The sequence below is a fragment of the Cyprinodon variegatus genome, unplaced genomic scaffold, assembly GCF_000732505.1.
Source record: "Cyprinodon variegatus isolate N-32 unplaced genomic scaffold, C_variegatus-1.0 Scaffold119, whole genome shotgun sequence".
Lineage (NCBI taxonomy): Eukaryota > Metazoa > Chordata > Actinopteri > Cyprinodontiformes > Cyprinodontidae > Cyprinodon > Cyprinodon variegatus.
The window spans coordinates 837,605-854,462 of NW_015150572.1; the positions used below are offsets into that span (position 1 = coordinate 837,605).

The 16,858-nt window shown below is 39.7% G+C and overlaps 2 protein-coding genes across 3 annotated transcripts in view; both read right to left on the reverse strand.

Annotated features, from left to right (window-relative positions):
* LOC107085261 (poly [ADP-ribose] polymerase 14-like) overlaps positions 1 to 16,858 on the reverse strand; it is an 86,227-nt gene that overhangs the window by 45,001 nt on the left and 24,368 nt on the right. Inside the window, exons 8-12 of one of the 2 annotated variants that reach the window (XM_015375499.1) lie at positions 8,821 to 9,000; positions 8,094 to 8,705; positions 5,146 to 5,282; positions 2,808 to 2,988; positions 1,476 to 2,657 (exon numbers count right to left, since the gene is read on the reverse strand). In XM_015375499.1, the coding sequence (XP_015230985.1) occupies positions 2,350 to 2,657; positions 2,808 to 2,988; positions 5,146 to 5,282; positions 8,094 to 8,705; positions 8,821 to 9,000 (1,418 nt within the window). In that variant the 3' untranslated portion in view covers positions 1,476 to 2,349. Of the gene's footprint in view, positions 1 to 1,475; positions 2,658 to 2,807; positions 2,989 to 5,145; positions 5,283 to 8,093; positions 8,706 to 8,820; positions 9,001 to 16,858 lie in introns of those variants that run through there. The other variant, XM_015375501.1, reaches the window with a different exon arrangement.
* The window catches only part of LOC107085264, a 59,775-nt gene that overhangs the window by 39,173 nt on the left and 3,744 nt on the right, over positions 1 to 16,858 (reverse strand). The window contains exons 3-8 of the mRNA XM_015375505.1: positions 13,102 to 14,595; positions 12,781 to 13,017; positions 10,464 to 10,688; positions 10,111 to 10,389; positions 9,358 to 9,420; positions 9,094 to 9,270 (exon numbers count right to left, since the gene is read on the reverse strand). Of these exons, the coding sequence (XP_015230991.1) occupies positions 10,258 to 10,389; positions 10,464 to 10,688; positions 12,781 to 13,017; positions 13,102 to 14,595 (2,088 nt within the window). The 3' untranslated portion in view covers positions 9,094 to 9,270; positions 9,358 to 9,420; positions 10,111 to 10,257. The remainder of the gene's footprint in view (positions 1 to 9,093; positions 9,271 to 9,357; positions 9,421 to 10,110; positions 10,390 to 10,463; positions 10,689 to 12,780; positions 13,018 to 13,101; positions 14,596 to 16,858) is intronic.

Here is a 16,858-nt window from a genome sequence, read left to right on the forward strand (position 1 = left end):
AACTCTGCTCACAGGACGCTGCCAGGGGTAAGTCAGTGTGATTGCATGCCACTGGTGATGGGGATGCCATACAGATTCATGTCAAAAATACCAAACTATCCCTTTAAACAGAGCGTGCACAAGGACAAATGGGATCTTATGAAACACATGCAAGAGCATACATTTAATAAACGTTTAATAAACCTTCCCACTCGGGAGCAGGTACAGGGTTGTGCATCTATATTTTCTGTGGAGAGTGGGTCGAGGTTCCCATAGACAGTGACGATTTGGACAAACATGTCAGATTTTTGTGTTGGTTCACAGTGTTTTCTGTAGTCTGTAGTCAGTGCAGCTATCTACCAGGAAATCTACCAATAATCCTGATTTCATTCTGTCAGGTTGGGTGGAGGTTTGAAGAGGACCCAAATGCAGACAATGAAGTAGTTTCTTGTATATTGAATAACAAAAAGGGTAACAGAAGCAAAATCCACAAACAAACCACAAAATCCAAAAATACTGAAAACCAAGAATACTAACAACAAGGAAGCAAAGAAATTATGAAAAAACAAGCAACAGTGACTGAGCAGGAGGCGCATATATGGGAGAGAGAAACAAAGACCAGACTATACAGCAAATTGAGAGCAGGTGTGAACAGAAGAGTCTAGAAAGGAGCTAGGGGAAAGCAGACTGACACCAGAGGGCAACAGAGGGCAAACAAGAAATACCAATGAACTCAAATGCAATCAAAAACAACAAGAATAACCCAAAATTGAAACCAATGAAAACTCAAAGATAAGATAACCATGGTTTCTTTGTTTGAGTGGCAAGCAAATTGGACCGATCTGAACTCCATAGAGAAGCTAAGGAGAATTGACAAGAATGGCTGAGAGACACCAAACCCAAGAAAGTAAATAACCCAAAGGTTACCATCTCAAATAACCATAGCTTATGTTACACCTCAGCAGAACCACAGTCTCATTGCCTCCAGGCAATGCCACTCTCTTGGAAAAAGGAACCCTAACCAACTGAGAGATCTACTTAATTACAGATACCTGGCATTTCTGCTTAAAATCCCTTTTTTTATGTGCTATTTTCAAATTTTCTGAGACATTTATTTTGTGTTTTCTTATTTGTGAGAAATATTAGTCAAACAAGTTTTTAAATACTTCAGACTATAAACTTTTATGGATTTATATAAATTTCCTTTTCTAAAGAGGGGGACACAAAATGTAAAACTTTTCCGATATTGAAATTTTTAGAGATGCATCTGTATAAAACACTTTTTGACTTTATTAAACTAGTTTCACATTCAGAAATATAAATGAAAACGCTAAATCAGTTCTATGATGATTCTTGATATAAGATGTTAAGCTTTCATGTTTTGTTGTTTATTTTAATCTATCAGGTCAAGTTGCAGAGGGCTTTTATAGACAGTAACAGATCATCACAAAAATACCCAACATGTTCTGTTGTGAAAAAATAGGTTTTATTTTTTTAGTTAGATCAGAAATTCCAGATGGTCAACAGAAATGGCCAGGTATAAAAATGAGAAAAAAGATCAAAATTCTAAGGCTAATTTGCACCATAACATCCTTTTATATGACTTGAGTTCAGATATAACAGACAGTATTAGATGTCTGGGAATAAACAGCTTTATAAAACATCATAGGCTACTGTACAACATTAAAAGTGCTTCAGAAATAATACAAACTTTGAGAAGATTCTCTTCTGGTTTGCTTGATAGGCTCGGACTGGTGTCCAATGAAATAAAAATATAACCAAAGCAACATCTGCAGCATCCGTATTCCCATGGACCAGTGCCACCCACCACATCAGCATGGTTGACAGATGTCACTGACTCACGTTTCCAGCCCCAAAAAGTTTCTTAAAACCACCTGGATACACAAAATCTCGCCCAATTTGAACTAAAGTTTATTGATATCTTAGGCCATAAATCTAAAGAAAAAAAATGTTTACCAATTTTTTAGCCCATCGTGCACCGCAACATATTTCTGCAAAATATTCTAACATAAATTCACCAAATATAATAGGAAAATCGTAGTTTGGTTTAAAGAAAGCATTTTAGTTTTATTATAATTTAGTTTGTTGTAAGGATTTTACAGTTTGAAGAAATAGAGAATTAGACCATATGCCAACCATTGCAAGAATATGCATGAAAAGGAAGGACTATATATACTGCATGCATCATTTAGGCAGCTAAATTTGTAATGCTTCTTAAGCTCCTACAGTTATTTACTGTCACAGGTAGGTGCTTCGGCCACAGAGTAAGAGTTGGGGCTGGTATGATTTAAGAAGGGCTGGTCCTTGCACACTGAAATTAGGGCCTGCCCACCGGACAAATGCCCGGTATCACAGATAAGGAGTCCAAGCCGGCTTGAAGGTGATGAGGTAGTCAGGGTAAGCTTGATTATCGTGAAACACAACAAACATGTTGGGTCTGTCCATTCTATCCACCACACTATCATAACGGAACTGGGGTTGCTGTTCGTCACGAGGTGGAGGCACCCTCATTCGTTTATGGCCTAGAGTGTAGACCCCTGTCAGGACTCTGACCACAAACATTAGCTGAGAACCATCAGCAGCTGGCCTGGAGTAGGTGGGGTTGCAGGAGTAGCTGGCATCTACAGCAAAGTAGGTTCCCTTTCCATATGATGTTGCTGTGAGTTTGAAGTAAATAAGTATTAAAAACACTATATCAAACTTTACTGCTGAATAGATTTCCTCTTTTTCTTAGCATTTCTTTGCTGTTTTCCGTTTCCATATCTGCCATTTAATTCCTCAAATCTTGCATATGAAAAAGTTTTTACCATTTTGCCCGGAGAAGCGCCTGTTGAAGCCAGTTGTCATGATAGAGTTACAGTTGTCCTGCGTCGTCCCATGATACAGAAACTTCTCATTTGCACCCCCCTCATGTTTGTTCTTCTGCGATATCTGTTTCTTTTGTACCTCGTAAGCACGACGTAGATGAATGTTCTGTAGACGCTCAATCTACCAGGATAAACAGAAAAAAACTTTTAAATCCTCCTTTAAAATAACTGGAACCTCTTTTGAAGATGCATAAAAACCTTTAAAATATAGTCAGTTTCTTACACACTTCCAGTCGAATTTCAATACTAATAATGAATAAACAATCTGTGACTGCACAGTAGGAATTCAAATAATTCACCACTTGTCTTTGTGTATCATCTAATGGCATAAACCATGCCATTATGTTTTAAATGTAATCTTTTAATCTATTCGATCTCTAAATCACATTAACTTGCCTATTGTTTTCTGAATGACAGTTTAACACTATATTTTTTGTGCAGGATACCATGATTTAGGAGAATCTCTGCCTCACTGAATCAGGTGATATATGTATTTTTTTAAAAGCATGTTCCAACAATGAGAGTTAACCCTAAACACGGTCCCTGGTACGTTATGAATTAAAACATAATTACTTGTTGCAGCAGAGGTTGCTTAAGGTAGGTTAAGTTTATTTAATGCAAAACCAGCCTGCCATTTAATGTGGACTTCACCAGAACATACGTCTAATGGTTGTTATTATAATGAGCAGTTAAACTACTAGCCATGATCCACAAGCTTCTCTGACCATTAACTCAAGTGCAAATCATTTAACGTGTCACCTGTTATAGTTGCATTCTGCAGCTTAGATATGATATTGGCTGACATTTAGTCGTAACTAAATGTGAGAATAACTGTCTATAAATATCACATCTCAGACAGTAGTTATTTAAGTCTAATGTTTGGTGTTTCCTAACTGCAGTTTCAGTCCAAGACAAATTTAAAAAGAAACTCTTTGGTAAATTAGCCAAGAATGAGAAAATAGGTGTTGAGAAATATTTTTCTACCAGGTTGTTTTTCATTATCAGGTTTTTAGAGCTTTTTAATATGCAATCTATGACTTACCATTTGTCTGGAAAATAAATATGACCTGCCAGACAGCCCTTTTTATATGTTAGGCACTGTGTGGTGTCATGGGAAGTTAAAGTACACATGTCTTTTAACCTCCGGTGGACCTTAAGTGGGGGTAATAACTCAGAATGCATAAAATCCCATCGGTAAAATTTTTACCAGCAGGTGGAAACCATTGCGTGTAGCTCCAAGCTGACACCAAAAGTTCCATACCTCACAGCTCTGGAACTGTTATAGCTAGAGGTTTGAAGTTTTCTGCCTTTGTGGTTGACATGGTGTAGAACCAATATAATACAGTAAAACCTGCCTTTCCTCAAGAATATCTTTATTACTGCTGTTGAAAAAAGACCTATCATTTCAGAGAATAAAAAAACACACTTTGAATCATGTTTGAACTGATGCAGGTTGGTCTGTGTTCTAGTCACCCAATTTTAATGCATATATCAGGAAACTAGAGGGTGTTAGCTTTCAAATAATGTATTAGACATGTAATTTGGGCAAACAGTCCCTCAGTTATTTGCTTTTCCATTTGGGTATGCAAAATAGGAGAGGATTACCCAAAATGAGGTAGATGTTCAGAGGTTAACTTTGATCAAAGTTAGAGCAGATGTGCTCCGATCTATACTATTTTATATTCCAATATGGGATGTCATAAACTTTTAGTATTACTGTTGCTGAATCGTAATTATTTTAACAAATGAACTAATAGAAACTAATCGTACAAACATTTGACAAGTCAAATTATCAACATTTAAAAATATCTATGAACTTTTTCTAAAAGGATAGCTGTGAATAACAACAACTAAAAATGGTCAGAACGTCCTGGAAATTCTGAAGGGTCATGAAAAACATTGCATTTTAGAAATATAATTAAAAAAAAATCTTGTCAACCTTAAAACTTTTAAATGCAAAGAGGAAAATGGGTATTTGCTAATATGTTGAAATTCGCACTTTTAATCGTTGAAGAATATTTTTATACATATATAAAATATGTTACCCAAGGGGTGTAAGGGGCCAGAGCATGATATACAGGTGTAAAAAATGAATGAGGAAATGGCACATTTTTGATACTTAAATAAAATTTTGTCACTATTAATAGGAAAACCAGAAAGAAAACTTACAAACCGCGGTTATTAAACTTACTATACCATTTGAATCGGTTTGAGGTACGCAACAGACAGAATCTGAGATTTTAATAGTAGATATTAATTATCAATCAAAACCACCAACCTTCATAACAGTTTTATTAGCAGTCCTTTTGAATCCTTCCTCCACCCTTCTGTACTCTTCCGAATTAGGCTGCAGAGGTACCACCTTCATGGCTTCATCGCTGGCCATGTTGTCCCAGTACAAAGGAAAAGTGAAGTCTGAAAAGCATATTATATTGACAAACTTCAGAAGACTCAGCTGGAGGCATCAACAATCGCCTTAATATCTGACAAACAGACTACAGTGAAGGTTGAGTTGTCTTATTAAGTAGTCAGGAGCACCACAGCTATCACAATTTCTCTCACAATTCCTTTTTACTCTGTACACGTCTGGCTTATAGAGCAGTTTGTACTTCCAAAGGAAGCTTAGGTCCTATGATGTTTACAACAAGAGGCTAGATATCTTATATAAGTCTGTTCTGGAAAGAGGATCTCTTCTGCCATCATCTGCTGGGATAATGGTATCAGAGCTAATGACTGAAAAAGGCTCAACAAGTTAATTAATAAGGCCGGCTCTGGAACTCCTCTGGAACCACTGGAGAAATCATAAAGTGAAGAAAATTACGGACAACAGTGAGCATCCCCTTAAAAACAATCTTAAACATCAAGAGAGTATCTTCAGTCAGAGGATGTATTTATACCATCAATTGGTATGGAGTGTGAAACTAAATGACTTATTTATATGTATATTCTTTTACTCGTTTCTGTAAAAGTCCCATTAAAGCTCTTACAAATCCCAACCTAGAGAACCATCAGGCATAGGCACCCCTCAGTGGCTGGGAGCCTAAGAAGGAAGAGGAGACAGTCTCATGCTTGGGGCCTAGGATGTTCCATTAGGTGGGAGGGGAGCCAAGCACTCACCCTGACAAGTAGACAAAGACACAATCACACCCCTAGACTCATACAGACATATACAAGCACTCAATTGAGACACACGGGAGCAGATATTGCTCCTGTGTGTGAGTGTATGTGTGTGTGTGTGTGTGTGTGTGTGTGTGTGTGTGTGTGTGCGTGTGTGTGTGTGTGTGTGTTTGTGTGTGTGTGTGTGTGTATTGTTACACTCCTCATACATACACTATTCTCCCTGGTCTAGGGGAACCAAGCCCCCAGACTCAGGAGGAGATCCCAAGCCCCCCAGTGTAGGAGGGGTGCAAAGCAGCTTGAGCTCTTAAAAAAGCAGGTTGGAATGGCGTGCCACCCAAGTGTAGCCCAGGTCTAGCCCCAAACACCACCCAAGACACCCTCTTAGAAGGTACACCTACCTCCACGGCACCAACCATAGTTCCCCATTAGCCTCACACCCACCCCCAGCCAATCACAATCTTCCCAGGCCCACACACTATGGACAGGCAATAATAATCTGGTTAGCCAGCCCCCCTAGGCCAAGCACAGAAAGCTAGCCAACTGAGTCCATGTGCTAGATATGCCCCGGCTTCCACCGAACCGCCTGCAGGGACAGGCCACACCCAGGGTTAGGGCAAGCAGCCAGGCAGATCCGCACCACAAGAGGCACCTGGGGGTAGTAAATGTATCCAACCAGCCCAGAACAACTTCTGTTGTCCAGAGCTAGATTGCAGCTTTTCTTAGGTGCACTAGTTTACATTTTGCTTGTGTTTTGTTTGTTAGTATTATTTGTGTACTGGCTGCAGGCTTTGCATTAGCAGTTTATTTTCACTTTGCTACACTCTGCACACTCCCCTTTTGCATGTGTTTTTTTATAAGTCATTTTTTGTGTTTTCTAGTATAATGTTGGTGTTTGCAGTACTTTATATATTTGCAGGGTGTTTATACCTCTGCCACTGTAGAAAACAAAGAAGGGAAAGCTAACACTACCAAGTTATCTAATAGTTGCACAGAGAAAAAGCTGTCTCTAAATATAGGGGCTTCATTTTTCATTATTGATATAAGCTTTCCAAACTTGAAGAGCACACCTGTCTTCTAGCCTATTGTTTTCAAAGTCTTACTCGCTGCCAGTAATGAGAGGAAGGTAAACATGGATATAATTCATTCCATCTACATTTTTATAGGTTCATTTTGGTTTAATACAGTGTTCTAAGGTTAAATCTAAGGTTGAAATTAAGCTTTGAATATTTATTGGTTTATTCGTCTTTCATGTCTTACAGGAGGTTAGGAGAATATCTAAAAAAAAATAATAGTGTCCCCGTCTTTACCACATCAATTGGTGGACCTCCTCAAGGGTTAGACAGACAAAAATATAATTGAGAACAGTTTAGGCTCTGTGCCTCACTCTGTCAGGATTGCTAGGTCAGAAGTTATGCTGAGGTTAGGGTGAAAACAGCTGATGAATAATAGACTGTCCAATTTACAGTGGCTTGTTTCAGACCTTTTCAGTCTCTCCATTAAAACTTAAAGGATACAGCCTTTGAAGTTATACAGCTAAAAGAACAGATTCTGCAAAATGCTAAAGCCAGGGCAATTTGTCTAATTGAAGCCTTTTAGCCTCTTTACCTTTTGAAATTAGCAGATTATAAAAAGTTTTTGAAAGATGGGTTTAGGTCTAATAATCAGCATTTGACTCATGTAAGGAAGCCAGGGCGTAGTGACGAACGGTTTGTACTGAAACTGTAATTTCCCTCTGGGATTATTAAAGTATGTGCTTTATTGTTTTTCTCTTTTATCTGTCCGAATCTCTCTTACCCATGCTGCACCATGTTTATCAAATGTAAATAGTGTTGTTTCACCTTGTTATATCAGACACGACTGGCACTGTGTGTTGACATCCATAGATTGTGTTTAGTGATGTCATGTAAACTACTGGGTCGAACTGGGTCTGGTGTTCCCACATCATGACGGTTAATGCCAAGGAGATTTTTACACGCGTCACTCGCTGAGTAGTTTGACCCGGCTAGACATAGGTCAGTGAGCCATTCCCAGTTTCACTAAAAGCTGATTGTTCCTGGGTTCGTCGGCTACATACATTCAAAAAGCTTTGAAAATCTGCCTTCTCACCTTTCAGATTTTCAAGACGCTTGAGAAATGTTGTCTTTCCTGGAGTTAGGGCTTTTAAATGAAGCAGATCCACTTGCCATGTGACTCCTTGTACATCAGCAATTCCTTCAGCAACATCCTTCTTTTCCAGGTTGTAATTGGCTGTCTTGGGGAGTCTCTCCCAGTTTCCATTTTGCCCCAGGATACACCACATCACACGAATATGCAAGTCATCCTCATCTTTCTCCCTCACCTCTCTCCTGAGGTTATCATGCAGTAATGAATTAAACAAAACAATTGCTTTGTTGACCCCATCTTTCATACCATTCATTGTCAAGTTTCCGGACAGATCCTTTGTCATGTACAGACCCTCTGACTCCACCAGTTGCTGTACATCTACAATATCATCTTCTGTGAGACTCTTAAGCTGCTCTTTTTTAAAGATATGATTTGAGCATTGAAGCTTATACTGATTTTTCAATTTCTCCTTAGCTTTATCAACATCATCTTTGCTTTGACCAAGGAACAGGAAGACAGACTGCTGGCTCGCAGTACTGATATCAAGGATGCTTTGGTCTGCTATCAGAGGTGAAGGTGCCCATGACTGTACCTGAGGCAACTGTACTTGTGATTCTGGAAAATAAGTGAAAGGTATTTGTGAAAAGTCTCGACTAGAATCTCTTCGACATCATAAGAAATTCTTAAAAAACACTCTAAAAGAAAGATATTTTTAAACAAATTCTGTCACCTTTTCTTTTAAAAATGGGGAACATCTGTGTTGCTTCTTCTTTAAAAGCCAAGAAGATGTTGGTCTTAATAAGGACAATACGAATAGCTGTAAGGGTGCAGCCAGGACCAGAGGATGTGGCAGTGTTAATTCCTCGTAGGATTGCACCAGCAACGACAGCAGGGTCCAGCCCAGCCGCTCCTGCAGAACAGTTCAATCAAAATTTAACCAAACATAGCAGCATGTATTAGGGTTTGTTCTCTAACAACAACTTTGGCCACAAAACATACTTACCGGCACAGATAGCAGGAATTGCTACAGATGCAAACCCAAGTTTTTCACAGTACTCAATAATGCTACATGCAAGTTCTTCAACCAGACTAGCATCTTTTTTTCCCCATACATGTAAAAGATTTTTACAGGGGAACTTTCCAGGCTGTGTCACAAAAATCTCTCCTCGGTTCAATGTTGCTGTACAGATTAGGGACAGGAAATTTTTGTCATTTAAAATAGCTCTGTACTTTTTACTTTCATACGTGAGCGATTCTTCTCTCTCACCTCTTTTTAGCTTAGCTTCCACATCTGCTCCAGCTACTGTTAGAATATCTTTGCAAACACCCTCTGTAAAAAAAATTACACTATGCACATCAACATTTTGTCTCTGCAGACTTCCAATCACATGAACATTTAGCTAATGTTCAGAAAAGGGTGAAAATTAAGCCATTTTTAACAAACAGCTTACAGAACTTAAATTGATATTATTCGTTATCTGCCGTGTTTTAGCATTGTAGTATTTGACAAAAAGTAAAGCCAATTAAAGCAGATAAAATATGGTTTGTTTATTAATTATTAGTATAGAACACAGTTGACACACTTTGACTGACACCAACCAAAAGCTATGCCTCCTTAAAACTAATTAAAATCCAGAAGGCCTATACTGTATTTTGTGTTGTTCTTTTGAAACCGTTGTTTCTGCTATGACTTTGTGTGTGCATGGATCTTTTTTTTCATCTGAAGTTCTGATATGTAATCTGTGTTTATGAACGGCAATAAACAATTTTATAATTGCAGTGTACTTCTTTACTAGGACTTTGACATTCATAAGCAGAGATGGAGGTTCTGGGGTCAACAAGTCCTCTCTATGTCATATGTTTGTTCTGTCCATTCTGGTTTAACCTGGTTTAAACTTAGCAGGTTGGATTCACCTGGCTCAGTGGCTGGGCAGAACAAATATATGACATAGAGAGTAACTTTTGACTGCAGATCCCCCATCTCTGCTTCACAGGCTAAATCTCTGCAGTTGTCACCTACCATTGAGAAAATCATTGAAGTTGGTGGTGTTCACTACAGCATCAGTTGTCTCATTTGTGATATCGCCAAACACTAACTGAAGTTTTGTTCCGCCTTTTAAAATAATGTTGATATCATCAAGGTCACTGGTGAGAGACCTGAAGAGTGCTAAAAGAAGGAAGCCATCATATGCAGTTGGAAGACTGACCAAAAAGTATATGAGATGTCAATAAAGTCTGGTTTACCTCGGCCTCCCTGGTTCATAATTAAGTTGAGATGTTTGCACACTTCATGGTAGTTCTGTAAAGAAAATAATCAACAATCAGTACTGGGCAACATGGGTGTGAATTCCATAGCTTTCCTTTAAGACGTACCTTCTCTGAGTCACGATAACCAGGTTTAATAACGATGTGGATGCTGTTGACATTTTTGCAATGTCCAGACAATGCAAACTGCCGAATGCTTTCTGTCAGAACTTGAACTGCTTCACTCAAGGGGTATTTTAGAAGTAAACCTGGTCCGATAACCGGTATGGCTACTGAACTGAAGCCGTTTTCTGCACAGAGCTCCAAGCATCTTTTTAACCCCTTTGCAAGAAGCTGCAAGACAAATATAAAGCATTTCCCTTCATGTTTAAAGAATTTCATCCAGCTGATATATCATTACCCTTGGATATTTCCTCTAATTTTAATTTAAAAAAAAAGGGGGGGGGGGGTTTGGGAGGGATCATGATTAGATACTGTACCTAAACCAGTTTAATGTCTTATAGAATGGAAAATTAGTGATCAAGCAAACACCTGGTAACTATCAACCTGTCTTTAATGAGGAGGCTTGAGGACAGAATGAAAAGCTAATTTTGTCTGCTTGTACCCAGGTTCATGTGTTCTTCTAGGCCCCAACAAGTCCGTCCATCTCCTTCTTTATGTAACCATCACACATGAATAAGACATAGAGATAATCAAAGTCTTCTAGCCTAGAGGGGGAAGTCCATAGTGAATTTAGTGTTTATATACTTTGATATTACCGGGTATTATTGTAATGCATGCCACAAACTGTCTGCAAATGAAAAAAGAATATGAGCAGTAAACTTGGTTTATATATGCTTTATTCCTTCTAATGAACGTTGCAGTCTTTAAACTTAAAGGGATAGTTTGGGATTTTTGACATGAATCTGTATGGCATCCCCATCACCAGTGTCATGCAATCACTCTGACTTACCCCTGGCAGCATCCTGTGAGCAGAGTTCTCGTCCAGCTTTGGTCAAGCCGAAAGTAGTCCGGCAGGTTTGCTAGACCCAGCGAAATAAAACGTTTCTCTTCCCAAAACATTATGTGTTCAAAAGAGTGATATTTTTGCATCCCAAAAACATTGTAGTGGAAAAAGTCACACGTCGTTATCACTTGGTCCTATTTTCTCTCTGTTCGTATCAGTGCGCGCCGTCATTCTGACAGCGAGCTCAACTTTTCCAGCTCAAGTCGCTGTTGTTTGTGATGCAGACAGCAGCTGCTGCAACTCCGACATCCTCATCAATGGAAAGGTTCTGTATCTCGGGCATTACTAAATCCCACTCGTGGCAACAGTAGCATCCACCTCTGTCTGCATTAATTCGCACTTGAAACAAGTGCACCATGATTTGTCGGCCACCCTGGATATCGCAGCTCCAGCTTTGGCTCCTGCGGCTCCGGCTTCAGCTTCCATCACTTCTCTGTCCACCCTCTCTCTTTCTGCCCGATCTAACTCCATTTGTCGAAGTTCATCGTCAGTGTACTCGGGTTCATAAAGATATCCCTTTGGCTCTAAGTGGAAGTCGATGTTTTCCTCGTCGCTCTCGTAGTCAGACATCTTCCCCAGTAGTAAACAATCGCGAATCAAACAGGTAGGCCCTAGCTGTCAGGTCATGGTGTCGCGCGCACTGATACGAACAGAGAGAAAATAGGACCAAGTGATAACGACGTGTGACTTTTTCCACTACAATGTTTTTGGGATGCAAAAATATCACTCTTTTGAACACATAATGTTTTGGGAAGAGAAACGTTTTATTTCGCTGGGTCTAGCAAACCTGCCAGACTACTTTCGGCTTGACCAAAACTGGACGAGAACTCTGCTCACAGGACGCTGCCAGGGGTAAGTCAGTGTGATTGCATGACACTGGTGATGGGGATGCCATACAGATTCATGTCAAAAATACCGAACTATCCCTTTAAAGGAGCATTAAGTAAGACAATTTAAAATACATCTTTGTCAATTGCCTAGAATGGATGTAACATTCCCAATAAACAATCTGTGAGACACAATAGGCAATGTCTTAGTCAATTTTTTCTCCTTTCAGAACTAAAGGTAAGGGGAGGAACTACGTTGGTGCTGTTTGTAGCCTTTGTTTATTCCCCGGTTCCTAAGACAATCCAAGTGTTGCCAAAACACAGTACAGGATTTGGTATTTAAGGTTTGGAAAAGGATGAGAGCCTGTTTGTCTCTTGTTCTACTTTCAAACATTAGATGGCATTATTATTTAGTGCTCCTTTAAAACAAATGGCAAATAACCCAACCTTGATTTTCAATCAACAAATCGGTATGACACATTTTGCTGGGTATTTAAATTATAACTTTTCTGTATGTTCTTAAAAGCTATGAAATAACTGCACAGTTGTTTATTTCCCATAACAGAATATAAATCTTGACTTATCATTTTACCTTCTCACTCATTCCTCCAGCTCTGTCCCAAGATTGGCACTCGATGCAGAATATTTTGGAGCACCCCAGAGATGCGCTGGCATCAACCTTGAGAACATCGCCGGGGGCAAGGCCAGATAAAAATACCAATATGTCAAACTTTGATTTGACTGTGTCTCCACCTTTCTTTAGCAAAGATTTCCCAATATTTGTTGAAGACAGGTTTTTATTATATGTGGGGACGACCAAAACATTCACCTGTGGAAACATTTAAAGATAGTCAATAGAAAACTGACAATAGCCTTGCTGAAAAATATGAGAATGAACTGAAAAAGAACAAACCTGCTCATCTTCTAAACTGCAGATCTTGATTTCTAGATTGATATCACTGTACGCATTAGGTTCCACCGTGTTGGGTCTTTGTGGGATACTGCTGATGCTGCTGAGGCTTAGTTGTCTGGCTGGCACGACTGTTGAGCTATCTCCTTGTTCCCAAATAATCACCTGACATGAACTTTCAACCAGCTCCTTGCTTTCTTTCTCTTCTCCTTGGAAGTATCGCAGAGCTCCAGGACCATCCAGGACTAATGTGTCAAATGTTATGCTGGCCAGAGCTTGCTTGGTTTCCTGAACCCGAAAACGAGGACCAGACAACAGTACACATGGGTTTGGAAAATGGGTGGCTGAGAGTGTGACATCATTTGACTTTATGCCAAGTATTCGTAAGATTTTATCAAAGCAATCAACTAGTTCAGGACGCTGCAAGCTGAGGACATCTTGAACTGACACTTGATTCGCCTGATAGTCATGGAGAAGCTCTTTAAGCTTGTTCACTTGTTCAGTGTAGCCCACCAGCTGTACTTTAACTGATGGAGTACCACTGTATCCAGGGACAAAGCTAACTTCCACTCTATGCTCACCACGGTTTGCTTCATTCTTTGCTTTGATAAGGATTTCTTTTAGTTGGTCTAGATCTGGAGGCTTGGCTACAGCACCCTGAAGATTCACACTTGATACATTTAAATCTCTCAGCAGTGTTGTCTCAGCTTCATTTAGAGCATCTGAAGACAAACTAGAAAGAAGCAGCTCTGATCCCACCTCAAAGTAAACTGGACTTCTGAGACTTTGTTGAAACTGAGTTTGGTACTTGGTGATGGCATTGCTGATTGCCATAAAGGCAATTAAATCTGCAGGAAGATTCACCTTCTTTTCTTGGATCTTCATTATCAGTTCATAAAGTTTAGTTGATCCAGATTGTACTTTCTCTTCCGGCCCTTCTAAAATGACCATGTTAGCACGTCTGAGGATTATTACCTCTGGGTGAAATGTACTCATCTCTCTGTTGAAATCCTCTTCAATAAGTTTGAAATGCTTCTCCACAACTCGCTGCTCCTTACGTACTGGTGTGCTTTTCTCTAGAACTGCAATTTTCTCCTTTACCACCTTAGCTTCCCCAACCATCACAGCATAACCACTCTCTGAGTAAACCTTTACATCATCGGTGACAAAGAAGGGATCCTGCAGAACCTTTTTGACATAGTTCTGCTCAAGCACATGATGGATCCTGTAGCTCTCAATGAGATTAATGAAGATCTTATCCACTTGGAGTTCCCAGTGTTCTGCTGCACCGTCAAAAGCTCCTCGAAGCAACTTCTCTATATCCCCCCTTACTACTGCCTCTTCTTTCTTGAAGTCTAGCTGTACTGTGCAGCCGATTGCAGAGAGCTGCTTTTGTAGCACTTTGTAAACTTTAGGATTGTCTCTCAGGTAGAACAAGAGGAAAATATCTGTTCTAATAATCTTCTCTAGAGTTATCTTGCTTAGTTTAGTAGTTGTCTACAAAAAGGAAAAAAGAAAAAAAAATTAAAAAAGGCAGATGCAGGAAACGTTTATACGAAAAATATAGAAAGGTTATTAACACTATCTCAAAAAACCTCTGTGTACTATTTAAGGTTTTATCTAATGAGAGGTTTTGCCCCCACAGCCAAATAACAATAATATCAATAGATAAATAGATAAAGTTAGATAAACAATAACATTTAAATGGTATGATGTTTAATTGTACTCTGTATTATTAAAAAAGTAATCGCAAAAAACCAAAATGTTAAATAATTGGCTAAAAAGAATAGTTGAAAAAAGTAAGCAGGGTGTAAGTATTTGTGTCTTCCAGCCTGAGGATTTTTTGGATGTTTTTGAAAGACACACCCTCTAATCTTTAAAAAAAAAATGAGTGTGAGAGAATGTGCACAAGCCCATTTCTCCTCATGCACGCTCTGTTTAAAAGTTGCTGTTCTCATAGTTCATACAAGCTTACTGTGTCCTAACGTCCGCCCTAACCCCTAAACCCATCAATCACTACTTAGGCCAGGGATTTTATAGTGAACTCCCATTCGGACAGCTGATCACTTCCCCATTGGTGACTGCGCAGTGTCGGTGACTGCGCAGTGTCGGGATCTGGAGGCTTGTCTAACTTTCTCCACCAGAGGGCGCCTGAGATCTTCCTCCTGAGGGCGTGAGCTGACTTCGACACACCTGTTTTCCATCTGCTCATCATGAGGCATACTTAAGGAGGAGGAGGATTTAAGGAGGAGGAGGCTGACACTTCCCTGCTAGAGTGTTTGCCAGTAATGGTACCAGCAAAACCTGAGCCATCTAATCTGATAATTTCTCTGACTTTCTGTGAACTAGTCTGACCCTGTGTTCTTCTGCCTCTCAGATCCCGACTTATCTGGAATTCAGTCTAACCCTGGAGATAAACAATCACTGCCTGGAACCTGTTTGTCTGCCCTCCGCCTCAGCCTCCGCCTCTGCCTCTGCCCCTGCCCTCAGCCTTCAGCCTGCCGACTAGCCTCTGGATCCACAAGGTTCCCCCCCTGCTGATCTGATTCTCTTCTGAGCAGGTATTAATCCAAGTCATCTTCAAACTGCAAGTTTCCTGGATCCACTCTAACTGATCTGTCCTCCTCTAGTGGCTTCCCTCCCGTGACCAGTCCGACGAGCCAAGATCCTGTGCACAATTATTGTAAACTTTGTGAATAAACTATTTAACCTTTTCCCTGTCTGAAGAGTGATTCTGCATGTGGGTTAGACGCTTAGACCCCAACATGACACGCGGTGCCTGCACCATCTTTGTTATTAGTCGCCACCCTCAGGTAGCAGCAGCCTATGGCGACAGTGGGCCGGTGTGACAGCAAATCCAATAATGCTTTCAAGGAGAGCTCTCTGCGCAAAGCATTCAGAGATATATCTGCCTCTTCTGAGGTTTTTTCTTCTCATAGACTTCATAGACACTTTTTCTCTTACGACCCTCGGCCACTTTCAAATAACCGCTGTGAGAAAGGTATGCTTCAATGACTGTCTGAAATCGTAGCTCACCACACATATATGCAGAAAGTGCGCATGCACAGAAAAAAAAATACAGCTAAGGGGACAAGTATGTACGATGGCCTTATGTAAACATATAACCAGAATGATAATTACGAGGACCTCTTATTTAGATGATCCACTGGGAAATATAAGATCGTCCTTTATACCTTTAACTGAAACAACCCATGCTTTGCATACACAAAGAACCTAACTGGTTAATAAAGAATTGTCTACATGACTTTATTTGTTTCCAGGCTATCTGTTCATCTTTTATTAAGCAGTGATTAATGAGCTTAAGTAATGATGTGTAAAACAAATGTTTGTGACCGTTGTGTCTACAGATAACACCTTTCTGTAAAAAGTCAACATAATCTCTTTACAAATACAAAACAGTCTGCAAAATAAACAGTAAAAGGGATATCTTTACAAGTTGCAGCTATTGAGGACTTGAGTCAGACATTTCCATTTGAGAATTATTTGCAATTCCACAAAATTGTTGTGGATGCTTTATTTATGGTCTATTACCCATTTTCCTAAGAAAAACAGCCTTTATTTAAAACAGAAAGAGACATACAATCAGGGGCGTCTCTAGGTTTAAGAGACAAGGGTGGCTGAGCCCCTAGAAGCTTTTTTCAGTGCACCTGCTAAGGCGTTGTCTAAGACAAGCGTGTAACTTTGTATTGAAAGTTGGTGGGGACGGCTCATAAGGAAAGGGAGCTACCTGCGCGACCCC